The sequence below is a fragment of the Carassius auratus genome, chromosome 27, assembly GCF_003368295.1.
Source record: "Carassius auratus strain Wakin chromosome 27, ASM336829v1, whole genome shotgun sequence".
In the NCBI taxonomy this organism is placed as follows: Eukaryota; Metazoa; Chordata; class Actinopteri; order Cypriniformes; family Cyprinidae; genus Carassius; species Carassius auratus.
Window position 1 is genome coordinate 27,562,621 of NC_039269.1, and position 26,771 is coordinate 27,589,391.

The window sequence follows — 26,771 nt, forward strand, 5'->3', positions numbered from 1 at the left end:
CCCTGCGCGGCTTATTGTCACACAAGGCAATAAAAAGAAAATCTTTGGATCATTGTCGAAGGCTGAGGATTTTGTTAAGTCTGTCGCAGACCAAGTACCTTCCTGATCTGCAGTTCAGGCCTGATTTTTGGTGTGACAATGGTAGAAAGACTTGAACTCTCTCTCTGTTCACTGGTGGCCTTTTTTGGAGGTTGTGAGTATATCGTTAATCGGAAAAAAGACACTCATAGACTGTTAATCATGCTACTCTAATAGGTAGCCTACAGGCTGAATGTAGTTTTATAACTAAATATTTGAGCCTTATTTGTATGTAAATGATGAGCCTGTCGCATATTTGTTTGAATAGTTAATTTGTATATCTTTGTTACAAAGGTTTTGAGCTAAACTCACGGTAGTTCAAGTTTATAGAGCAGTTCTTTTGTTAATCATCACTGTATTTACATGGAGGCTGCGAGGGAGTCCCGTTTTTCTTTTATCTAAGGTTATTTGATAGACAGGTTTTTCTTTCACTCCTTGTGCTGCTCAGCAGCTCCACTGTTCATATGAGGTTATCTTCTCAGCTTCGTTTGGGGAAGCTGACGAAAGGGGAAGGGTGGGTGGTTCTGTCTTATTTTTCTCGATGTCTGTTTAGTGCTTTATGTCAGTGTATCTCCTTCTATGATTAATATTCATTCAATCTCTTTTGCAGTCACCACTACTTTAGATAATATCCATCATGGCTTGTAGTAGGGGGCCCTTATTTAAAGGTGGCAATGTTACTCTTGCCAGTTGGAACGTTCATGGATTAAACAACCAGATTAAGAGAGCCAAAGTTTTCTCTTATTTGAAATCAATCACCGCTGACATATTATTTTTGCAACAAACACATATGAAGCATTTTGAGCAAAGGCGACTGAGATGCAGTATGGTCTCTCAGGTGTTCCGGTCTTCTTTTTCATCTAGGGCCAGAGTAGCAGCTATTTTGGTTCGTAAATTGGTCAGCGATCAGCGATCCTAATGGCCGTTATATAATTGTATCTGGTCTTCTTTCCTCCATTCATGTAACATTGTTGAATGTGTACGGACCTAATTTTGATGACCCCACTTTTTTTTTTCGCTAACTTTTTAATCTTTTACCAACCACTCTAAACTCACACCTTATAATAGGAGGTGATTTCAACTTAGTCTTAGACCGTCTTTAGACAGATTTCCATCTCGCTCTGACATATCCTTGCCAATTCCACTATCGTTATTAATGATCTTATTAATTAATTTGACCTTGTTGATATCTGGAGATTAAAATATCCAAAAGGACAAAAAGTACACCTTTTTCTCACAAGTTCATAAATCATACTCGAGGATCAATTTCTTTTTAGTGGATTCTAAAATTATTCCCTGTGTTAAAGTAATGAAACATCATAATAGAATAATTTCTGATCACTCAGCGGTGACAATCTCTCTAGATTTATTAGAAATGAAGCCTAGTTATAAGCCTAGTTATAGTCCAGTCTTAAAAAGCAAAGGGAAAAACGTCTCTTAAAAATCAATAATAATCTTACACGATTAGAAGATGCATATAGGGATTCGACAGATTTGGCTGTGCTTAATGAAATTACCGCACTCAAATTGGAATAGAACTAAATTCTCTCAAACCATGTTAATAATATGTTGTTAAAAGTTAGGCAAAAACAATTTGAACTCAGGGATAAACCAGACAAATTGCTTTCTCGCCAGCTAAGGGGGGCTGCAGGCCAGTAGAGCAATCCATAAAATAAAAAACAAGGAAGGTGTCTTTTTAACAAATCCCAGTGAAATCAATGATACATTTAAAGATTTCTACGAAGAATTATACAAATGGAAGGGTCGTTCTGACTCCTCACTATTAAAAAACTTCCTTCATTCATTACAGCTTCCAAAGTTAGGGTGTTCAGAGCATTTGAACGCTTTGAACACAGATATAACAGTAGAGGAGATACTGGATGCTATTAAGTCTTTTCCCAGTGGTAAGGCTTCTGGCCCAGATGGCTTTGGAATTGAATTTTACAAAAGATTTGCGAAGACTCTTTCTCCTTTGCTGTTGAGGATGTTTAATCACTCATTTGGTCAACTCAAGCTCCCCCAGTCCTTTAATGAGGCAAATATTTCCTTAATTCTAAAAAAAGGTAAAGAAGAAACAGACCCATGATCGATCGTCGTTTAAATTAACGATCAATTAATAACCTTAATGCTGCAAAATGCGTCTGCAGCAGTATTATTATTATTATGTGCAAAAGCCAGACCCAGTTTGCATCTCACTTCCTGCAGCACTGAATTTCTTCAGCTGTGACCATGGCTTCACATTTGACACAAGTAATGAAATGTGTTTATCTGTCTCCTGCGGTGATGAGAAACTGCTAGATCACGTAACGTTTGTGTCAGGATATTAACGAGTGTAGGACAGTGTTACCTTCTTCTCCTCACACAACTCAATTTGTCTCGTCTGATCATTGTTCGGTCAAATCCTGGCCTGCCCCTGCTCTCATAGCAGGCTCATTATTGTATCGGTGGTTGGTCATAAGTGTAAACAAACATTTAAAATCTCCTCAGCATTCGAGCTGTTATTGCCATCCATTGTTTTCATATGGACCGCTCCCCCTCTGGTTACATCACTTCCAGTTTTCAGATGTGGGAGTACAATTCTCACACAAAAACGACTCCAGAAGCCTTAATAGTGTATTTTTAAGTATAGAGAAAATCTAGTTCCTTCGTTATTTTTCTACACATCGACTCTCAAGGGTCTCTAACCTGGAATATGCACTTTAAGGCCAAACAATATTTGTCATTCACTGATGTTTAACAAGATTAATGATTAAGCTTTGATTAAAAGATTTTCTTTGAGAGAAATCAGACCAATGATGACAATTACAAGTTACGCAACCGTGAAACATTTGTCAGAGTACTATGGGACCAAGTTGCAATTTTAACTGAGACAACATATAGTGCTGCAACAACCCGTCGACGTCATCGATTACGTCGACTAAAAAAATACGTCGACGTGCTTGAAATGCGTCGACGCGTCACACTGTTTGTTTACATCTCGCGTAATGGTGGTATACTGGGAATGGAGAAAGTTGCATTCTATCACAAAAACAGAGACCACTGTTATCAGAAGTATGGGAATACTTTAAACAGAGGACAAATAAAAAGGCCCTTTGTTCCCTTTGCAAAACCGACATGGTGTACCACGGCAGCACAACTGCGATGCGCGAGCGCCTCAGAGGAAAACATCTTGGCGCTCTCCGGTGTTAAGGTTTAACTGGTTACCGTGTGATCTGCTGACCAACTTCCTGGTTCAGGTTTGATATTCTTGCTCTTGCGGCATTCTGAAAGGTTGAGATGTTTTTAACTATGCGGTGCGGATGCGACTGAAAAAAAAAAAAAAGAGTGCGTAGCTTCCATTATCTATGAACGCGCTTATCGCGCCTACATTGGAAATAACGAACTTGAGAGCGCGCAAAAGACGTGATATGTAAACAGCCCCTTAAAAGACAGCGCGCCGCGAGACAACAGTCACAGACCACCGAGCTCGCCCGAATCAGCTTCAGATCTCCGGAAACCCTACTAAACCATAGCAGGACCCTGACTACATTTTATGGTTTGTGATGCTGAAGAACATTTCATGACGTCTCAGACAACTGTACATTTATGGCTACTGTGGTTTAATTATAAACGCTATCATAAACTCATATTTACCATAGTAAATTAATTTTCTTTGCCTCTTTATTATTTTATACTGTAAAAACTTCAACCACATTGGTTGAAAATGAATAAAGGTTGAAATATTATATTAGAAGTTGTACTTATATATTTTTTGTAAAGTTATCCAAAGGATTAATTTGCGAATTAAAAAAAAAAGAACATTAGATTATTTATTGTAATAAAAATAATCGTTAGATTAGTCGACAAATCGAAAAAATAATCGTTAGATTAGTCGACAGAAAAGATAATCGTTAGTTGCAGCTCTAATGCCATACACAACATGCACAGTCTAACAGTATCAATTCATTTTCATATATAGCCAGAAAACCCAAAACTTGCATACAAATAAAGAAACAGGCATAGCACAGATTAGCAAATCTATGCAAACATGCGTTTGATGATCTTAGATTTTTTTTTTTTACATTTCCAATGAACTGGAATAAATAAATCCAAAGAGTAAACCAGTTTGTTTGCTCCACAAATGGACGGTCTCACTGCTGACCGTTCTCTGGCACAGATGTATCAAAAACATACAGGACGCAATATGAACTCACCGTCACCGACTTCAGCGTCATGCCGTGATACGTTCCCATAGTGTCAATTTTGAAACCCTCCGTTTCTAGAAGGGAAAACAAACAAACAAAAACATTAGACCTAAGGTTTTTTTTAAAGGACTTCATCATCATAATAAATAGATGATGCACTTAATGATCTCTTTGTAGATTCACCAACAATGACATGCTGGTTGTAACAAAATTAGAATTTCCTGAATTGAGTTTACTGAAACATGTTACGTCTTTTCTACAAGTGCTACTTGTACATCTACAACTAAAGAGGAACTTTCTTTATTGTCTGCACAGGTTATTTTCTGCATTACCAATTATTCATCATACTTGCTGCATCAAATGTCAAAACTAAAGCTGATGAAATCAAACTTACCTTCTTTTCCTTTGAATCGTTCCTGATCGTATCTGTTGTAGGCCGCTGGGACGGGCTGTTTATTTCTTATTGCTGGATCCTAAGGGATAAAAAATTGGAGTGCATAAAAAAAGTCTATGTTAGCTCCCATGTTAAGAAATAAAACATTTACATATTTGTTTGTTTAATTTTTTATTTTAATTTAATATATCAATCACAATAAAACTATTATAGTAATAATGAACTGAAAGAGGAAATTAATTTTTGACACTCATGTGATGTTGCTATGCTAGAATTGCGTCAACCACCAAAAAATGTTATTAACCACCCAGCCAAATATGAATGACAAAAAAAAAAAAAAAACACCAAGTAAATAAAATAAGTCATCAATTTCTTGAAAAAAAGCTTCCTCTGCTATCAAATGCTGCTGGGGGCGTGTTCGCTGTTGGCGCTGAAGCCACTCCCACTCACAAAAAAACTGCCGCGTTTCTCAACTGTCAAACACGAATAAATTTAAATAAGGAGGCCGAGCTGTTTTGTAAATGATCACTACCAGGTGAACAATGCATAACGTGACAAAGGCATTGCTAACAAGTGAACTGTAGGCTGTAGTAACTAACGGTAATGACAGTGACTAGTGATTGAGCGGGCGAACCATTGATGCTAATCGCGCTAGCTGTTAGGTGTTTGACTTGAAACAGCATCGCGCAGACCCATCGGCCTATGACATCACAGAGCGATTCAAAAGCCGTCTGCTCTCTACAGCTCTCACTCTAATTTGATGTCACACACTGATCTATCTGTGCAGTGCCGCTTCAAGTCGAACACACGCCCAAAAAAATCCTGAAAAATTAAAGTGAAAAACTGTATAATGCTCTAACTCCACAATTCAGTATTACATAATTAACAGTCTTTGTAACGTGTTTTCAGCAATACATTTCTAACATTTATAATAGGTTTAGAAACAATTCTTCGAATTGCCTTTACACAGACCTTAAGTGAAAGCAAACGGAGAAAGAAAACGTGTGTAACACTGTATTGGATCCGGGCAGCTCTTAAAGTGACAGCAGTCCTGCATTCCTGCTGCCTTTCATTCATGTTAATCAAACAACAAAACAGATCAAATCTCTCACTGCTCTTGACTAAAAATCACTTTAATAAGAAGAAATAACCATTTAATTTTACACACTGAAGAACCTGCAGTGTTTTTATACAGTTAGTTACTTTATACAATCTATGTAGCATTTCTTATCTGTTCTACTGTAGTTTTTGTCTTATTGCTTGTAATAAGTTTCTTATTCTAACGTATAGATTTTACACTTGTTGCATTCATCCAGCTCACATTCTTGCATTCAATGACTACAGCTTTCAAATAACATGAACTCTTCTGTCAGACACAAACACAGACTAACTTTATGCACCCACAGGCAAATTTGCATGTTTATATACTCTTTTCTAAACTGTTAAACTAAGGGTGGGAGATATGACCAAAAGAAAATTATAATAAATAAAACATGTTTCTGTTTCTCGCAAGTTTAAAGACAGATTTTTGCTCCCAAGTGAAAGTTGCAGGAACCAGACTGTATACAAAACGACTCTATCTATTAAAATTAAGAATAATTTTAGACCATAATGTAAATATGGACAACGTCACATATACTGCATTGAATTCTGATCAGTAGAATACGTCATTCTTGTTTGGAAATGTAATCTTACAAAAGAAACCATTGTAAACTGCTAAGCGTTTTGTTGGTTTATGGCAAATTTATGTAAAATTAACTGCTGTGCAAAGATGAAACTTGGTTAGGAGAGCTGTCTGAAGAGTTTTGATCAAGTGTTAAGTATTGAGAGATGTAAAAAAAAAAAAAAAAAAAAAAAACTAATTTTCATATCCAGCTGACAAGGAAACAGATAGCAGTAAGACTGACACAGTAATAAAGCGGCTCTGTTGTGTACTCACCACCTGAGTTTGGTTCTGGGTCTGTCTCTGTTCAGGGGCTCGACCTTCCTCCCGAGCCTTCACGGATTGTAGGATGGCAAAGATATTTTTGGAGAAATTCTACAACATCAAAAGATCATCATGTTCAGGACAAGAGTTCATATTTAAATGTAGCCAACATTTTCCTTTCTTTCTTTCTGCACAATTTATTTTAAAAGAAAGTATTGCAGGGAAGAGAGAAAAAACATCACAAACATAACTTTCAACCAAGTTTTTAACCAACCGATCAAAATCAAACCGTAGAATACAGCACCACCTGCTGGCCAACTGTTTTTTATTTCATAACCACCGAAACACTAGCTACAATAAGTGTGAAATCTAGGTGTACATCATTTTAATTAGGCAACAAACTGTTTTTATCGCCTAATTAAAATGATGTACATCTGGATTTCAATATTGTTGCAACTACTCTTCTTATGATATGAAATAATAATCATTTGTTTAAATTATTTAATACAGGCAGTAAATAGTTTGTAACATAAACAAATGTAAATGCATATTAATAAAAAAAACAGGAAACCAATGGCCCAACTCATCTTTGTCCAACAAATTAAAATAATTCAAGAACAGTTTGCAAAATTAAAACAATTAACTTTATCTGGATATACAATTTGATTAATTGTTGACATTCATTGAAGACATTATTTTGGCAGCGGAGTAAACTAGACTAAAAAATTTGTTAAGACAAACTTTAGGTTGGCTTGAGAAAGCCAAGTCTGAAAGTTTTAAGCAGTTGTTGCCTGACCAGAGAGTTTGAAAAAGTCTGAAAAGTTTAAAAAGTTTTAACTTTGATGGCAACTTACAAGCATGTCACTAGCATATTTCTAGCATGATTAGCATGCTCCTAGCATGATTAACAAGTGACTAGCATGTTTCTAAAATGATACTAGCATTTCATTAGCATAATGAACAGTTTACTAGCATGTTCCTAGCATGATAAGCATGTTACTAGCATGATTAACAAGTGACTAGCATGTCGCTAGTATGATTAGAAAGTGACTAGCATGACCAACTGTTTTTTATTCCATAACCACCAAAACACTAGCTACAACAAGTGAAATCTAGGTGTACATCATTTTAATTAGGCAATAAACTGTTTTTAATAGCCTAATAAAAATGATGTACATCTGGATTTCACAATTGTTGCAACTACTCTTCTTCTTATGATATTAAATAATAATCATTAGTTTAAATTGATTAAGGCAGTAAATAGTTTGTAACATAAACAAATGTAAAAGCATGTTTATATAAAAAAAAAAGAGGAAAACAATGGCCCAACTCATCTTTGTCCAACAAATTAAAATAATAGTTTTGTATTTTTGTTGCCAAGAACAGTTTGCAAAATTAAAACAATTCACTTTAACTGGATATACAATTTGATTAGATGTTGACTTATTCATTGAAATACATTTCCACGACATTATCATGGCAGCAGAGTATATTACTGAAGAGACATTGATAGCTAAGTTTAACGTCCATGATGCCATTTTATATTTATTGTTTTGAAATGTTAACGTATAAACGCCGTGTTTCCTCTCACCTTGCCGGTGCTCTGTAATATGGTGGTCCTCGTCCGCCACACTCGCTCTCGGCTCACAATGTCTCTGGTCACGTCCACTTCAGCGTCCACGAAGCTCCTCTGTTTCTGGGTGATGTCATCGTCCAGGTCAGTCTTGATGGTGGAGCGCTTCTTAGCCATGATCTTAGCCTTGATAGCAGCGATCTTCTCCACGGACATGGCTTCCGACAGAGACCTACGATCAGAAGAACAATCAGCTAAAGTCACATCTAGGAGAACTAAACCGTTAAGACAAGACAAGCTATGTGTTGGGCACAATGCAGAATTCCTTCAATATTGATTATATTCACAGCTTTATTGGAATAATACAACAGTAGCTACACACAAACATTACAAACACAAAAGATGGTATTTTGAGGAATGTGGATAACCGGACAGTTCTAGTCCACATTGGCTCTCTTTATTTGTTCCATACAATAGAAGTCAATTGAGAATGAAACCGTTTCGTTCCCAACATTCTTCTAAATATTTCCCAGTCATAAAGAACTACTTGCATCTTCTATGAACTTTTTATGCGATGCTACCCAGTGATATAATGTTATATCAGTGAGATCATACCTGATCTGATCCGTCTGCACGATGCTTTCTTTATGAGCCTCGAGACGAGCGGCCAGACGCTCCTTATCCAGACGCACACGCTCTTCATCCTGAGAACCACAGGCATAAATCACGACAAGTGTCCAAGCATGTCTGCATTGTTTTTTATTATTATGTCTCTTACCTCAACCCGAGGCTTTTTAGCCTCTGAAGACACTTCATCTGCTGCCCTTTTAACTGTTAAAACAATGCAATGTTATAACAGGCAATGGCTGAACATTCATTTAGAGGCACTTTTGACTCCTTTAAATACTGAAAAAATGTCATGCTCTAAAATAAAGATCTTATTATGGCCTTATGTTTATTTTAACCATAAGAACACACTCAAAACAAAATAAAGCTCACACACCTTGCGTTGGCTTTTGTAAACCGATCTCAATGGGCGCACTTCTGTCGATACTCGTTGATGATGCTGTAAAGTTTGATTAAATGACAAACGGGTTAATGATTCTGATGTTTTGGACACTGCAATGTCTGCGATTCCCTATCACACTTACAGCTTTCTCCATTGAGATAGGAGAGCAGGTCTTTTCTGTCGGGTCGTCTTACAACAGGGATGTTCTCTGTCTGCAATCACAAAAACAAGCTTGCGTTTTACTTTCCAAACACCTGTGTACACAAACTACACTGCAAGAGAAAACCATAAAGATAAGGATATTTCCTGTTTAAAGACAGTAAACTAAGCTTTAATTAAAAGCTGAATATAAAAAGATCTTGCATTAAGCACACTACTGAATTTTGGGAGAGGGAGGGAGGGTTTAAATGGAATTGAATGTTGTGCTTACCGCGGCTCTGCGCACATAGGACGGGTGAGGAAGATGCACATTGTTGAGCAGGAAAAGAATCGAGTCAAGGGTGTAGTACTCTTTAGGCTGTCCCTCTTTCCCAGTTCTGTAATTACATTGAACTGCATGTTAGAAAATAATAATAATAAAACAATTTTTAAAAGTTTATTCTGAATTTATCATCCCAGCATAATTTATATGCAAAGTTGCACGTAAAAAATAAAAACCCTACTGTATGTCCAACATATTTATAATAAATAAATGTGCGCGTGTGTGTGTGTATATACACACACACACACACACACACGAACACACACAGACATCTATTCAGTCGTGGCCAAAAGTTTTGAGAATTACAAAAATATTGGAAATTGGAAAAGTTGCTGCTTAAGTTTTTATAATAGCAATTTGCATATACTCCAGAATGTTATGAAGAGTGATCAGATGAATTGCATAGTCCTTCTTTGTCATGAAAATGAACTTAATCCCAAAAAAACCTTTCCACTGCATTTCATTGCTGTCATTAAGGACCTGCTGAGATCATTTCAGTAATCGTCTTGTTAACTCAGGTGAGAATGTTGACGATCATTATGTCAGGCTGATTGGGTTAGAATGGCAGACTTGACATGTTAAAAGGTGATGGAGGGTGATGCTTGAAATCATTGTTCTTCCATTGTTAACCATGGTGACCTGCAAAGAAACGCGTGCAGCCGTCATTGTGTGGCATAAAAATGGCTTCACAGGCAAGGATATTGGGGCTACTAAGATTGCACCTAAATCAACAATTTATAGGATCATCAAGAACTTCAAGGAAAGATGTTCAATTGTTGTAAAGAAGGCTTCAGGGCGTCCAAGAAAGTCCAGCAAGCGCCAGGATCGTCTCCTAAAGAGGATTCAGCTGCGGGATCGGAGTTTGCTCAGGGATGGCAGCAGGCAGGTGTGAGCGCATCTGCACACACAGTGAGGTCAAGACTTTTGGAAGATGGCCTCGTGTCAAGAAGGGCAGCAAAGAAGCCACTTCTCTCCAAAAAAAACATCAGGGACACATTGATCTTCTGCAGTAAGTATAGTGAATGGACTGCTGAGGACTGGGGCAAAGTCATATTCTCCGATGAAGCCCCTTTCTGATTGTTTGGGGCATCTGGAAAAAGGCTTGTCCGGAGAAGAAAAGGTGAGCGCTACCATCAGTCCTGTGTCATGTAAAGCATCCTGACACCATTCATGTGTGGGGTTGCTTCTCATCCAAGGGAGTGGGCTCACTCACAATTCTGCCCAAAAACAAAGCCATGAATAAAGAATTGTACCAAAACACCCTCCAACAGCAACTTCTTCCAACAATCCAACAACAGTTTGGTGAAGAAGAAAGCATTTTCCAGCACGATGGAGCACCGTGCCATAAGGCAAAAGTGATAACTAAGGCCCCATTTACACTGCATGGTTCAAGTGACCCAAATCCGATTTTTTGCTCTCATGTGGCACAGATCGGATTTGACCGGTGAACGTGTAAGCAGGAAAAAACTGCATGGATTCCGATGTTTTCAGATTGGATACAGGCCTCATTCATATGTGGTAAGAAATCGGATATGAATCGGATACGTGCATTTGCGTGTGCCATGTAAGCAGACAAATCGGATATTCCCCAGTAAATGCGTCATTAAAAAAAGTGACGTCAACTCAGGTGGACACCACCAACTGAGATCACATGACTTATTATAGGCGTGATGGAGGACAAAGGATACACACAGTATACAAACAGAGCAATGCCGAGGTTTAAGTCTTTGGGGTGAAGAGATGGGGCAAAAATGCAGGGTTGCTACAGAAATAAAGGGCTCTCCTTTTTTCTCCGCCATACGAGACCAATGTTTTGCTGATATTTTTTGTTGACTTTTCAAAATATTGTGGAAAGCAAAACGCTGTATAATAGGGCTGCACGATGTGTCGTTTAAGCATCGATATCGTAGTTGATCCGTTATTCATTAACTGTACGGGCCAGCTGCTCCCCGGCCCTTGACGAATGTAAATCGCGGATTAATTGCACAGCTTAACCACAGAGTGAAAGTTTTGACAAGTCAGCGAGAGAGAGACAGCGAGAGAGAGAGAGAGCCAGCCCCGGCTGCACCCTCACCGTCTTCAAACAACACAAACGCTGTCTTGATCTCTCTTCCTCAAGCATATTAATCAATTGACACGATGGTGTCATAATCATTTAAAATGAGAACGTAAATATGCTCACCCATTTTTGTTTGTAAGAAAAAATTCGATTAGATTTCATATCGCAATATATCGCAGAAAAATTTAATATCGCAACGTAATTTTTTCCCAATATCCTGCAGCCCTACTGTATTTCATGCTGTTTTACTTCCTTTTCTGGGTCAGAACGTCTACTTTTGGTAGATTCAGCAGTGTATAGTGTAAATGCACAAATCGGATACGGGACACTTTTAAAAGATGATGTAAGTGGGTCGTCAAAAAAATCGGATATAGTCAGAAAATCGGATTTGGGCATCAAGACCTGCAGTGTAAATGCAGCCTAAGTGGCTCGGGGACCAGAATGTTGAAATTTTGGGTGCATGGCCTGGAAACTCCCCAGAGCTTAATCCCATTGAGAACTTGTGGTCAATCCTCAAGAGGTGGGTGGATAAACAAAAACCCACTAATTCTGACAAACTCCAAGAAGTGATTATGAAAGAATGGGTTGCTATCAGTCAGGAGTTGGCCCAGAAGTTGATTGAGAGCATGCCCAGTCGAATTGCAGAGGTTCTGAAAAAGAAGGGCCAACACTGCAAATACTGACTCTTTGCATAAATGCAGAGATGTATAAAGTACTAGAGACCCATACTTGAGTAAAAGTACAAGTGCTCTATCAAAAAAGTGACTTGAGTAGAAGTTGAAGTGCTCTTTAAGCACCACACTTAAGTAGAAGTACTAAAGTATTCAACATTTTTTGTACTTAAGTATTGCAAGTAGTCCATTTTAAAATTTACTACTCAAGTACTGAAAGTAAAAGTAGAAGTATTGTGTTATGTAGCTATTAAAGAAAGTAGTCAAAAGTTTGAACATATTGTTTGTACTATTTCAAATGATTAACCTAAAGGACAATCACAATTCCTTTGACTGTAACTTCTTGTAAACAAAAAACGGTTACTAGGGTTAGTTAGCCCAATTTGCAAAATGATGTCATTAATAACTTACCCTCATGTTGTTTCAAACCCGTAAGACATCAGAGGGTCATTTAGAATTTTTTGAAGCATCGAAAATACATTTTGGTCCAAAAATAGCAAAAACTACGACTTTATTCAGCATTGTCTTCTCTTCCGTGTCTGTTGTAAGACAGTTAAAAACAAAGCAGTTTGTGATATCTGGTTCGCGAACGAGTGTTACCGGATCTTTTTGAAACAGTCCACCAAATCGAACTGAATCGTTTTAAACTGTTCGCGTCTCCAATACGCATTAATCCACAGATTAATTAAGCTGTTAACTTATTTAATGTGTCTGACACTCCCTCTGAGTTAAAACAAACCAATATCCCGGAGTAATTCATTTACTCAAACAGTACACTGACTGAACTGCTGTGAAGAGAGAACTGAAGATGAACACCGAGCCGAGCCAGATAATGACTCGTTCACGAGTCAAGAACCGAGTCCAATTCGTGAACCGAGGAGCTGATGATACTGCGCATGTTTGATTTAGCGTGAAGCAAACCGACACACAGAGCGTCTGAAACGAACTGATTCTTCTGGTGATTGATTCTGAACTGATTCTGTGTTAATGTTATGAGCCCAGGTGCAGTCAACGCCAATGACGCCATTGCATCGAGCGCAAAAGAATTGGTGAACGGTTTTCTTCAACTGGTTTATTGAATCGAACTGTCAGAAAGAACTAACGTTACTGGTCATCCGAGAACCGATGCAACCGGTTCTTGACTCGTGAACGAGTCATTATCTGGCTCGGCTCGGTGTTCATTTCTCTCTTCACAGCAGTTCAGTCAGCACGCGCAGTCTTCTTAATCGCTTGTTTCGCTCAATGATGTGGCAGCTTCATCAAACCTGCCATCTACAGTTCTGGCAGTAGTTTGTAATGGAATGATTCGTAACATTATTATAATTGTAACGAGTAACGATGCAGCACATAAAAAAAAATCGGAGTAAAAGTATTAAACTCAGCGAAAATATGTACCGAAGTAAAAGTGGAAGTAGGAGAAAAAAATAATACTCTAGTAAAGTACAGATACCGCCTTTTAGTACTTAAGTACAGTAGTGAAGTAGTTCTACTTCGTTACTATACATCTCTGCATAAATGTCGTGTAATTATCAATAAAAGCCTTTGCAACGTATGAAGTGCTTGTAATTATATTTCAGTACATCACAGAAACAACTGAAACAAAGATCTAAAAGCAGTTTAGCAGCAAACTTTTTGAAAACTAATATTTATGTAATTCTCAAAACTTTTGGCCACGACTGTACACACACACACACACTGACTAATTGCAAAACAAATGAGTAACTAACTGAACCAGCAAGCCAATAATTTCGGCCCCTTTTAAAACAATACATTTCATTAAAATGCAATAATGCATTATAAAAACAGAGCAACCTTGCATAAACCTTAAATATGAAACATAAATAATATGACATCAGATGGCTTCACAAGAAAACATGATTTGCATAACAGTTTTAGCACCATGCAAACACAAACACAAAAAAAGTATTGTTGTGGTTCCATGAAACAACAATGTTTAAAAGTTCTGAATTTAATCACCCCAGCATAATTTCTATGCAAAGTTGCACGTAAAAAAAAAAAAACTACTCTCTATGTCCAACATATTTTAGACAAGTAATTTTAATTCTGATTAATTGCTAAACAAACGAATAACTAACTGAACCTGCAAGCCATTAAAAAGGCATTGTTGTGGTTCCATGGTACAGTACTTTATGATTAACATATGAGTACTACTTACATGTTACTCCAATGTACTTAAAAGTATAGTATGCATACTCTGAAGAACTACTTTGTGGTACAAGTGTTTGCAGACAGGGTTTTAAACTCTCAAGAGCAGATGATGATTATTCAACAGTGACAAACGAGAATCATCAGTGCGGTCTCTGTGCAAACAGCTCAGTGGCTTTATACTACAGACAACAGATTAGTTACAAACTCCAGGTGTCTCTACATGTGTCCACAGTGTCTTCCAGACACAGAGCTCTTCATGAACTGCTCGAGAGCAGTTGAACACAACACGAGTTTAGCATCAGGAGCGCATTAGCAGCTAAAGCTGCTCCGCTCAAAACAACACGCGGAGCTGAGAGCGACACGCACACACTTACCCCCAGATCACATAGTTAGTCTTCACATTTTTAGGCCAGGAGAATTCTCCGAAAATAACTTCATCCCCTTTTGCAACGATCTCCTTCTTCTGGATGTTGTACTGGCGAAGAACACTCAACACGTCCGCCATGATCGCGCCTCCTCATTAAGACCCAGCAGCAACTTCTCAGCACTGGGGCTCGCCTCGAACAGCGCCTATCTTAAATTAATGAAATCAAATGTTTGTTTGTTTTGTTTTTTTGACTATCGTTTTTGTTGAGCTTCAACAGCAATTGAGACAATATAAGAAGATTAAGTAAAGAGACTGTTTATAGGTGGATAAAAGTAAAGTGTTAAAAAGTATTTAGGAGTCGAATGCACAGCTCAGGCAAATCTGGGGCAGCTAAACAGAACAGCCTCAGGTGCCACTGTTACAGAGATATAACATACAGATATATATATATATATAAGAAAAAAATAATTTAAATTTCTAGTCTATTAGACAAAATAGTTTCCACTTAATTTCACATAACTTCAATTTTAAATGTCTTCTTAACTTAATTTAATACATTTTTTTCATTGTATCACTTGTATTTATTTGATTATTGTTTTCTAAATAAGTGCCTAATTATTTTTTTCTTATATTCAAATATTGCCTATTCTCAAAAAAAAAAAAAAAAAATATATATATATATATATACATATATATACACACACACACACACACACACACACACTATTAATGCTAATAATACATTCAATATTAATAATAGTAGGGTGAAATTGACATTTTGCATCACACAGACTTGCTGTGAATAGAATACAGAATTGACGAGCATCACAAAGAAATCACTCTCAAAAGGCTGTTTATTAATTGATAATTAATGTGTTATTCACAATATATATAATATTTTTTTTGACAGAACCCAGTTGGGAAGTGGAAATATCATGTGTAGTATACATTTGAACAGCAATTTTGGCTTCAAATACTATTTTATTATTTTCAGTGTTAATAAACCTTATGAGGTCATCTTATGAAACAAATGTATTGAGCAACATATATAAAAAATGAAAATAAACTTTGGTAACTCGCTATCGTGTTAACTAATTCAATAAAAACATGGCAAATAAATTTCAATCTGTATCCCAATTTGTAATGTAACATCTATGAGAGCACAGCCTTTCATTATTTGCAATTTATATTATCCCATAATTCAAGAATTGTAGATCTAAATTATCTGTAATATTACACAAATAGGTACATTCAGAATCGTATCTCATAAGAAACAGGTAGTAATTGTCTACAGAAGTTTAGTGTTTGTTAGTTGTTGCCTACTTTTTCTTGCGTAATCCTCATCCTAGCAGCGTTAGCTAATGTATACAACCTCGATTTGACACTAAGAGGCACAAAAAAGCAAAAGAAAATGCAAAAGGGTAACTTTCTACACATATAAAATGAATCTAGAAGCAAGATTCTTTAACAATGGCTAAAATTCAATCCGTTCCCCTCTTCTTTTTGAAATGTTATTTAGTTTAACAAAAGTGTGCCAAAGAGCAAACTGCTAAACATGTTAATCTTCAACAGACTTGAGTGTCACGCCTCTCTCGAATCATAATAAATGGTAATTTGCGATCGTATATCAAATATCAAGTTACTGGACAACAGAACACTTGAGGTATTTCAACATTAAAACATTACTTGGGTTTCAGAGAACATCCATTTCAGTGGATTTTGCTGAATATTTCTCTTATGTTTGTGGAAGACCTATGGAGCACTTTCAGCTTGATGTGAGATATTTTATAGCATCTCATGATAACACGAGTGGAGACATAGGCCTCTAAAAATATAGTACATTACTTCCAATGAAGGTCAGAGACACACGTGAACTTCTCAAACATGTCCTTCAGTTATGCTCTATTTCACTGGACCAGGTTAAAAACATACAGTACACTGAATGAATATTTCGTGAATTTGCTCTCTGTGATTTTCACTGCAGCTAATCCAGCCTGCTGGATATTCAGTTAGATTTGACCTCTATTCCAAACTGCAAAAACATGATTTCCAAATTAGAATGTTTATACATTTTTTTTGCATGTTGATGCGGGGTGCATCCATGTCTCCTTGTCCTTTCAGAAAACTCTCTGCATGCTACAAAACAATCAGCGTTTAAATGACATCGAGTGCGAAGTTACGGATGACGTCCACTGCTTGCGAGTCCAAGCCGCAGATGTCCAGCATGCCGCGGTCTTCAGGGTCAGCCACGGACAGGGAGCTGGCAATCAATCCACACACAATCAGTTTGGAAAACAAACCAGTTTTCTGAAGAAAGAAAACACAAACAGGACACAAAAAATTAAGAAAACTGTGCTAGAAGTAGTATCTTCAACTGATGTTTAATTAGTTTAATTATGACACGATAAGCCACCCTTATTTTGAAATAAATGTTTTTATTTTATTAAGGACATGTTCGAAAGTGACAGTACAAAATGTTTGTTACAAAATAACTATTTCAAGTAAATACTGTTTTATATTTTTAAATGTAGATAAATCAGTAGCTGTATTGGTACTGGTATTGATGATTATTCATAATAATTCAATAATAATAAATAACAATAATTCATTAATAATAGGCTATAAAAGATGCCATTAGACACATACCTAAAATGTAACATCTTAATGTTGATTAATTTGGATTCAATTTGTAATTATGATAATATAAATATACTATATTAATCAGTGTTGGGTGGAACGTGTTACTGTGATTAAAGGGTTAGTTCAGCCAAAAATGAAAATGAAGCCATAAATAACTCATCCTGAAGTCATCCTAGGTGTATATGACTTTCTTCTTTCAGATTAATCCGGTTGGAGATATTTCAAAAATTGTCTTTGATCTTTCAAGCTGTTGATGCAGTATGTAATGAGAAATTATATACCGAGAGAAATGAACTAAAGCACTATTCGGACGGGACTAGTTTTCTAAACTACGTTTGAGTTTCGATTCTTACCAGCTGACGTCTGTGATTTTCATGTACCAATTCGGACGGGACTAACATCTCCGTGTTTATTCCAGAGGTGGGAGGGTCTGATTTGTGATCAAAACATTATGTAACTGAGTACATAAATGAACGTGAGTAATCTTACCTGATGCTGATATTACAATAGCCGGTATTAACAGTTTACGTGATCTTGCTCTTGATTTTATTATTTGTAATATTTTTTTATTATTATTTATTTGCCGCTAAGCAAATATATCAAACATCCGCGCGGTAAGAGCATCTACGGTAATTCACGTTGGCCAAAACACACAAGGAAAGCGTTGTGAAATAAAATATCACCGGCAATCACAGACATTCGCATTCGGACGGGATTAGTTTTCTCAGAGGATCACTGAGTTTGCTGAAAAACGGTAGGTAATTTGCTCTGGAATTATCACAGAGGATGTGTGGGAAAAACACAGACGTGGCAGATTCGGACGGGATTAAAATCACCAGGTACGTCTGTGAAACGCAGATTTCTCTAACGACCCCCTGTAAAACTAGTCCCGTCTGAATAGGGCTTAAGAGACATGAACGAGAGAAAACATTACCGTCTACAGCCGCCAGAGGGCGCTCTATGCTGCTCAGTGCTCCTGTAGTCTACACTGAAGACATAGAGCGCCCTCTCGTGGCTGTAGACGGTAATGTTTTCTTTTGGTTCTTGGATCTAAATAAATGTGACTTATAGTCCAGTGCGACTCTCATATGTTTTTTTCCTCATCATGACCTATTTTTGGACTGATGCGACTTACACTCGACTTGTAGTCCGAAAAATACGGTAACTTGCCCAACACTAATATGATATTAATATGCGATTAATTGCCATTAATTACAGAAAAATGTGTGATTAGATTTTTTTTAAACGTTTCTTGATCAGCAAATCAGCATCTCAGAAAGATTTCTGAAGATCATGTGACACTGAAGACTTGAGAAATGATGCTGGAAATACAGCTGTGCATCACAGAAATTAATTACATTTTTAAATATATTTTAAAAAGACACCAGTTATTCTGAACTGTAATAATATTTTAAATATTTATTTCTTATATATGCAAATAAATGCAGCCTCGGTGAACATGAGAGTCTTCAATATAGCATATTTTTGACAAGGTTTACCTAATAAAAGTCACATGACTTCTGGTTTCACTTTCAGGGTGCACTCACTTGTCTGTAAGTCTTCAGTGTGTCTGCTGGATTTTCCCTCCCGAACGTTTGATTATTAGTGAAAATGATGAAGACGTCCACAGTTTTATCATTCTCTGAGGCCCAGGTGATGGGTAAGGCACAGTCTGTGCTGCCACCAGGTGTCTAGAGAGAGGTCACATATCAACTATTAGGAAACTACATCTAATCATTCACAAGGGGGATTGATGATCGATTCTTTTATTGTTTGAATACACTTAGGATTCTGCTATTATGCTGTGGTCTCGCGGCATTAACAGCAAGCAAGATTTCTCTACATTTTCACAAGAAACATTTTTCCAGCACAAGCGCCGTGTTACCTGGATGAGCTGTGCTGCTATCTGCATGAATGTCATATCAGAAGAGATAGCGCAGGGACAAACGCTTCCTTTAGAGAAAACCACTATCTGTGCGTCTGGCTCCGTCTGAGCAATCACCTGCCGTTAAAATAAAGACAATCAACTACACAGGAAGTCTGAAATGATCGTACATTTGAACCCCATAAAGCCTATTGTATTAGAAGAATCAAATAATACACAAATAAGTAAGGCTCTAAACTATCAACATGATCAAAACCTGTTGTACCCAATGCCTTCTGTCATCTACTTTACACTTTTAAACCAAATAATTAAATGTGTTTTGTTGTGAAATCTTTACAGATTTTTATCAACTAAATATTAGAATTTTCTTTTAATATTCTCAGTAATAAAACAACTTAGGGTTACTTGATTAGCCACACTAAAAAAATTAAATCATTTTTTTTTTCAAATGTATCAAATATGATGTATCAGGTTTTTGAGAAACATTTATTTATGCATAAATTATTAGTGTATTGCACTAATTTATTCAGTACCCCCCCCCCCCCACAATAAAAAATTATGTTCATAAAATGAGGATTTTTAAAATATCATATAATTTAAACATTATATTACTGGGGGATACAGAGTGCCACCTGGTGTATATGGATTTTATGCAACTCATTTACTATAAAGCCTTGATTGGTTTACATCATGAACTAGCATACAGACAGCATTAAAGCTAACCATTAAAGCTAACCATCTCACGGGGTTTGCACATACTTGGTTGGTTATAATCACCATTTTACTATTCTTAAAGAATGAGTGGTATATGAGAGCAGTGCGCTGGAGGCCATCCATCCATGTTTACAGGACCAGAGCGTCCCATCAGGAAAGGAATGGAATGTGAAATACGAGGAGGGCGCACCCCGACAGCCACACACAAAATACTAGCTTCCAATACGACCTCAGTGTCTTCAGAGACTTCATGGTGTTGTGTAACAGTACTGGAGTAATGTGTTACCAAACACATGGCTGCCGCCGCTGCCACCGAGCTGATGGAGCTGCCGTGAGTCACACTGCTCAGAGAAGAGCTCACATCCACCGCCACCAGAAACCGCTTTCCTGTGGCCTCCACAGTCTGGAGACACAAAGAGCCGCAGCTTAACATCACAACAAGGCTTCTGTAGTCGACGGAAACTTATTTAACGACGGCACTCACTGAAATACTTCTGCTGAAGGCACAGTCCAGGGCTTGAACAATGTCTCTGTCCGGATCCCATCTCAGTTTGCTGCGCTTCCCGTGACCTCTCTTATAGTTTTCAGACGCCACAAGAATGTTAAAGGGGTGTGTTTTGGCCTGTCAAAAATCATTTCAATGTTTTTAAATTTCCTGATAAAAGCTCTCGTGTCAATCGTTTGAAGACAACATTTGTTATCTAATGCAATGACATTCAAGTATTACGATTTCTAAAACTAATAACAACATGTAATGGAAATAAAACTGGATGCTACCACTGTGTTAAAAGGCTGACCTTTTTCAGAGCGCTCTCATCCTGAATCCTCTCACAAACAGCTGCAACATCTGCACTTCCTGCTGCCAGAACCTTGTTTGCTGTCAGCTTCCCCAAATGCTTCAATAAAACAGCAATGGGCATCTCTTTCAGCAATGCTTTCCACACCTAAAAAAGGAGCAATAAGTAAACTATCATCACACTAAAACAAAATCAAGAAATGCTTTCGGCTTCTAGGAATGGAGAAGCAATACTTCACACTAATTTCATTACCACAGCGGTATATAACAGCATTTACACTTCTCATGAAGATGTTATTGGTTCAGACCTCTGTGGACCTGAGGTGGCTGCTCAGGATCTGCTCTTTCTCCAGCCGCTGCTCCTCGATCAGATGAATCAGCTCCTGTTCATCAGTGCAGCGCTTGGCTTTCTCCACTGCCTCCAGATACACAAACACCTTCTGCACTTCCTCGGAGTTCTCTCGGTCAGCGTACGCTTCCTGAACCCCTTTCCAGCCTTTCGTGATGTATTTGCAAACCACTGCAACAGCTGTAAAGAACAAGAACACATGCTCAGCTGTCGTCATGTGACTTCTGACACACGGATGAACTTTTCAGAATAAAAGCCGATAAAGCTTGTAGTTTAAACTGATTACAGTTATGTATTTATTTTGCATTATACTAGCAAACAATATTCTTTGGCGAGATCATTTTAATAATAAATATTAATAAGAGAGCTCAGAAGTAATTCAAATGTTTTAATGCAATCACATGGTCAGCTGAAAATTACTGCATTGCATTCTTAGAATTTATATCCACTTACATTTATACATATAATAATAATAATAATAATATTAGCAATTATTAATATTATTAATATACACTTCTACATCATTTTTTTGATAACTCCATTATTTATATTTATAATTTATTTATTGTTTCATATCAAAGTGATTAGATGTTACAAAAAGTGTCATTACAATTTAACAATATTACTTGACAATATATACAATATAATATACAATATATACTTTTGATGATTCATATCAATAAGAGCGTTTGTCATCTGATTACATGACATGCAGGAAATTACCCAATGCATTTTTATCATTTCTTAATTCATAATTAAAATATTATGTTTTTTTTTTTTTTTTGCATAACACTAAAGAACAATTTTGATAATAAATATTAACAAGAGGGCTCAGAATTTATTACTTTTTTTCTAATTACATGATATGCTGAAAATGAATGCATTGCATGCATCTACATGTATTTTATATATATATATATATATCCTATGTAGCTCCTATGTTTAGGTTCTGTAATTTTACTTTAATGTCACTGTATATGTCCCTTTCTACGCACACAATTAAAGTGAAATAACTGAACATAAATACAGGAGCCTGATAAAAGTGCTCACTTTAGGAGAACATTTCAGACAGCATTGTGAGGCTTTTTCATCTGAACTTTCATATATATATATATATTATATATGTAACATTTTTATAGTCATTCTTCTTTGTTGATAATTCTTCTATTTACATATGTATTCTATTTGCGTTATTGCATTCCAAATAATTTAATAGTCATTACAAAAGTTAATACACAGGTTATTTCAATAACAAACACAAGTCTATGGCGGGTCACCATTCCCAGGTCACACTCACCGTCATCGGTCGGCTTCATGTGGGACAGTCTGAGGAGGTCCTGGTGGGACCAGCCAGCTCTGTGCTTGCACTTGGTCACGGTCCGTGCCAGGCTCATCCCATCCTGGCTGTTGTACCAGTCCGCCACGGCCCTCCGCAGAGCCCGGCCCCACATCCCAGAGCCCTGTCTCAGCTCTTTCTTATACTGTACAAACGTGAAGAGCTGCGCGGGCGTCCGACACAGGTCCTTCAGCGCCCGTATGGAGGCCTGCCTGGTCCTGCAGTCGGCGTGCTGCGAGCACACAGCCAGAGCGAAGAGGCTGGGGTTGGGACGGACAGCACGGCCCTCCAGATTGAAGCGTCTGATCTCGTCCACCACCTCGACGCCCCGCGTCCCCTCGATGAGCTGCATCAGGCCCAGGGCGTTCTCTACGCCCAGAGCACACTCTTTAGTGCTGTAGGTGGCGCTCTCAGAGCCGTAGCAGAGGAAGCGGCGCAGACTTACAGCTGCGCTCTCCGATCTGCCCCACGAGTTCAGCGCCTGCTCATTAACAACTGACAGCTGCTCTGGAGGAGATGCTGGATCCATATTTAACCGTCCTTCAGTCCTGCAGACAGACCACAGCACTCAACATTACTCTCTGAGCACTGGACATCAACAACACTGTGAGGAGACACGCATGCATTCTGTTCTGTGTTGCGAGACTGGAAATATACACAACCATTAACAACATCATATACACACACACAAACACACACACACACTAAAGATCACATATACATCATTAAAAATATAAATATACATATAAAATAGATATCTAGTATATTTATATACGCACATGATGTACATATTAAATGTAAATAAGTATATTTATTTACAATACTATATTATATATAATAAATAAGTATAAAAATAAATATGTACTGCTATTGTATGTTTATGTATGACAAATAAATTAACAAATAAAACATACAATTAATATATAGATATATAATACATATCTATCTTTAAATATTTACTTAGATATCTATAGTTTAATACAATATTATATTTAATACAATTATATACAATTATACAATATACAATAAAGAAATATTAAATATAAACTATAAAGACATTAAATAAAGATGTAAAGATATCTTTAAAATGTACATTTAATATTTATATATTCAGAACTTATAATTTATACATACTATATTTACTTAGGTATGTGCAGTTTTATAAACACACACACACACACACACACACACACACGATAAGTATTAAATATAATATATAAAACATGTATATTCATATAAACTGATATATTATATTATTACTTAAAATAAAAAAAATTATATGTAAAATAATTATATATCTTGAAATATAAACTTTTAAAATAAATAAATATCTACCTTAAGGGTTTCGTGTGTTATAGTTTAGGTAAGTTATAACATACAATCAAGTGTGTATTTGTTCAGTCTTGAATTGATAATACATGCTAAGTGATATTATAATAATGACACGACTTTTTAGTGCAGCTTACTGTAATACAACTCTAAGTATACTTCACTGTAGCTTTTAACAGTTAAATAAACCAGTATTTATATGACTCGGCTGTTTAAAGCCTGTCAGTCTGAGCGCATCAGTTTGTTTTGTTCTGTCAGCTTTATGAGGCTCAGATCAATAGCGCTTTTAATCCTGTTAGCCGGTTAGCCAGAGCGAACAAAACCTCCTCAAAATACATTCATCCAGCCCATAAAATTTACACTGAACTGCTCATTCAGATCCATACTACATCACTGATCAACAACATCGAGAACACAACCTTTAAATCACACACACATGATGAAGCAGGGAGGGTGTAGACGGAGCTCGGCTAGCCTGATGCTAACACACATCACTAAACTCTCCCGCCGCGTGAAGAAGAACATCAAAATGCGACTGGAACACTTTTGATAAATCCAAAAAGCTCTCTACCTGCTCTTGTCCTCAGACGAATCTCTAGATCTTGCCGAGAGTCACAGCTCCTCCCTAAAAAATCCGACTTGGGGAAGAAGAGAACGGAAGATTCCTGAATGAGCTCAACACGAAAGCCGCGTCTCAAATCCTAATGACACTCCTAGATAGACATCAATGGAGAGCACTGGAACCAGCTCCGAAACTTTGTTTTAGTAAGGATTTGAACTTTCCAAGTTAATAGCATCATGAGATATCATGTGTGCGCTCTTCTGACTCTGAACGCGCCATTTAATGCTCTCTAAAACACTGTCTAGGTAGGCAGCTCACTAGGGTTTTAGACAAGACCCTAAAAAAAACGTCCCAACCCAGAAGGACTTTGCATGCATCCAGCCGTAGGAAAAGAAATACACAAATACATATATAAATTGTAGGGTATACTACACTAAAAGAGAGAAAACACCGTAGTTACGCTGACACAGTATTTTGACTGATTTGAAGTGAACTAAATCCAGTTTTCTGAAAGTATTTTATCTTTACAGTAGATGGTAATTTTCTATTAAATATACAAAAGAAATATATAAAAGTATATATATATATATATATATATATATATATATATATATACAGGGGTGTAACTTTGGTTTGAGAAGTGGGGGGGACACAAAATGGGGAAAAATATATTTTTTTTATTTGAATACCATTTCCTCCATTTACATACAGTTAGGGACTATGGTGATACAAAATCCAGGAAATAATTTTTTATAATGATAAATTCTGCCAAAAAGAATAATAGGCTACTATGTATAAGAAAAAGACGTCTTACTTTATTTATTGTTGAATACCCAAGACTTGAGAGAATAATTTTATAAAGTCAAAAACTTTCACTAAAAATTTTCCCTGTTTCACCTATGAAATAAGAAAATGTGCTAGCCTGTTTCTGACATGACATAATTATAATTAATTACCTGACCCTTCACACAGCACATACCTGCAACTCTACTTCTGCCTGTCTCACCCTCCCTGTCTTTAAGCAGCTTCACCTCATCTGTTCTCTGATATGAAAGCATTTCACTCCCACCGCACAAGTGAGCAGGTAAATAATATGAAACCACACCCATGTGATGATGTGACCATGTTAAAAAATATTCTAAACAAATAACAACACGCAATTTGGCTCCTACAAGAAGAACATTTAATTTGATAATATTCAAACTGTATTCACTATTTATCATGTACACTTCTTCCCTTTTATCACCAACAAATCAAAATCACCTGGCCTTTCATACAGCACATAACCTAACGTTGTGCTGCTACTGCTTTTCCCTATCTCACCCTTTCTGTTCTGAAGCAGCTCCACCTCATCTGTGCTCTGATATGACAACATCTGAGTTATGATCATATTGAGTCCACATAGCCAGAAAAGAGTTTCTGGATGTACATTTTAAAACTGGGTGTGCCACATTCATATTCAGATTAATGTGTAAAAAAAAACCCTGACTGAGTATCAATAACTTTACAGACTAGATTGGGCTGATGTGTAAAACTATACTCAGGCTCACCACATAACCATAACACTATATAAAATATAGGCTAACTCAGGCTAGCTGGACATTTACTTTGAACAAGTAAATCAATTTTTACAAATTAACTTCCATTTTAAATGAACAAATAATGTAAGTGAACAACAATAGCTCAAGTTTAGAAAAACCTTTATTATTAAGACTTATTTTATTTCTGAATCTGAGTATAATGAGTTGAGTAGCCTATAACAGCAGCCAGAGTCTGCTTGTCATACACTGCTGACAGAAAACGCTGCTGTTTAAAGTGGACACAGAATGTTCTAGGCAACATTAAATGTTAAGCTTAGTTAGCTAACGGTCTGAAGTTACCTAGCAACAGTGTATGTTAACGTTAGCTCATCAACACGTGTAGACCTTAAAAAATAAGCTGACAGACATTTTGATTACCCTGACCTGAGCTAATTTACTGAATCAACCAACTCACATTTCCTTTCTTTTTTTCATCCATGACATTAAAGTCATCTGTTGCTGGCGTTTCATGACTGACTGCGATACCGGCTGCTCAGTAGAACTTTCAGTGCGCTTATACTATTTAGAGTGTGCACGAGACGTCCCTGCCTGTACGCGGAAGCGCGCATCAACACAGGCAGGTTCTGCTCGGTCCTGCTCCTCCGAGACGATGACGGCGCGCGGTTAAAAAAAATAATAACAAACTAATTTGAAAGTGGGGGGGACAC

At 36.9% G+C, this 26,771-nt stretch overlaps 2 protein-coding genes across 4 annotated transcripts in view; both read right to left on the minus strand.

Annotated features, from left to right (window-relative positions):
* Window positions 1-15,089, minus strand: part of LOC113046095 (parafibromin) — a 48,782-nt gene extending 33,693 nt beyond the window's left edge. The window contains exons 1-10 of the mRNA XM_026206961.1: window positions 14,920-15,089; window positions 9,596-9,701; window positions 9,308-9,377; window positions 9,160-9,222; window positions 8,935-8,987; window positions 8,772-8,860; window positions 8,175-8,388; window positions 6,596-6,694; window positions 4,657-4,735; window positions 4,272-4,336 (exon numbers count right to left, since the gene is read on the minus strand). Of these exons, the coding sequence (XP_026062746.1) occupies window positions 4,272-4,336; window positions 4,657-4,735; window positions 6,596-6,694; window positions 8,175-8,388; window positions 8,772-8,860; window positions 8,935-8,987; window positions 9,160-9,222; window positions 9,308-9,377; window positions 9,596-9,701; window positions 14,920-15,050 (969 nt within the window). The 5' untranslated portion in view covers window positions 15,051-15,089. The remainder of the gene's footprint in view (window positions 1-4,271; window positions 4,337-4,656; window positions 4,736-6,595; window positions 6,695-8,174; window positions 8,389-8,771; window positions 8,861-8,934; window positions 8,988-9,159; window positions 9,223-9,307; window positions 9,378-9,595; window positions 9,702-14,919) is intronic.
* Window positions 15,090-16,652: 1,563 nt separating this feature from the next.
* ro60 (Ro60, Y RNA binding protein) lies at window positions 16,653-24,843 on the minus strand. 3 transcript variants are annotated; one of them, XM_026206963.1, is made up of 9 exons: window positions 24,533-24,843; window positions 22,594-23,180; window positions 21,256-21,476; window positions 20,949-21,095; window positions 20,636-20,773; window positions 20,438-20,554; window positions 19,438-19,554; window positions 19,100-19,243; window positions 16,653-17,219 (listed from the first exon to the last, which is right to left on the minus strand). In XM_026206963.1, exons 2-9 carry the CDS (start codon window positions 23,159-23,161, stop codon window positions 17,067-17,069), a joined length of 1,605 nt encoding a protein of 534 aa, XP_026062748.1. In that variant the 5' UTR covers window positions 23,162-23,180; window positions 24,533-24,843; the 3' UTR covers window positions 16,653-17,066. The 3 variants fall into 3 exon arrangements, with proteins under 3 accessions (XP_026062748.1, XP_026062750.1, XP_026062751.1); XM_026206965.1 differs by lacking the exon at window positions 24,533-24,843 and adding an exon at window positions 24,381-24,512; XM_026206966.1 differs by lacking the exons at window positions 22,594-23,180; window positions 24,533-24,843 and having other exon boundaries at window positions 21,201-21,304.
* Window positions 24,844-26,771: the final 1,928 nt, after the last annotated feature.

Bases quoted from the DNA above. Each gene is read 5' to 3' on its own strand.
- ro60 (XM_026206963.1), bottom strand. From the start codon at position 23,161: ATGGATCCAGCATCTCCTCCAGAGCAGCTGTCAGTTGTTAATGAGCAG. The intron at 21,477-22,593 runs GTGAGTGTGACC...TGTTCTTTACAG, and splicing joins CATGAAGCCGACCGATGACG to CTGTTGCAGTGGTTTGCAAA. The intron at 20,774-20,948 runs GTCAGCCTTTTA...GATTTTTGACAG, and splicing joins ATGAGAGCGCTCTGAAAAAG to GCCAAAACACACCCCTTTAA.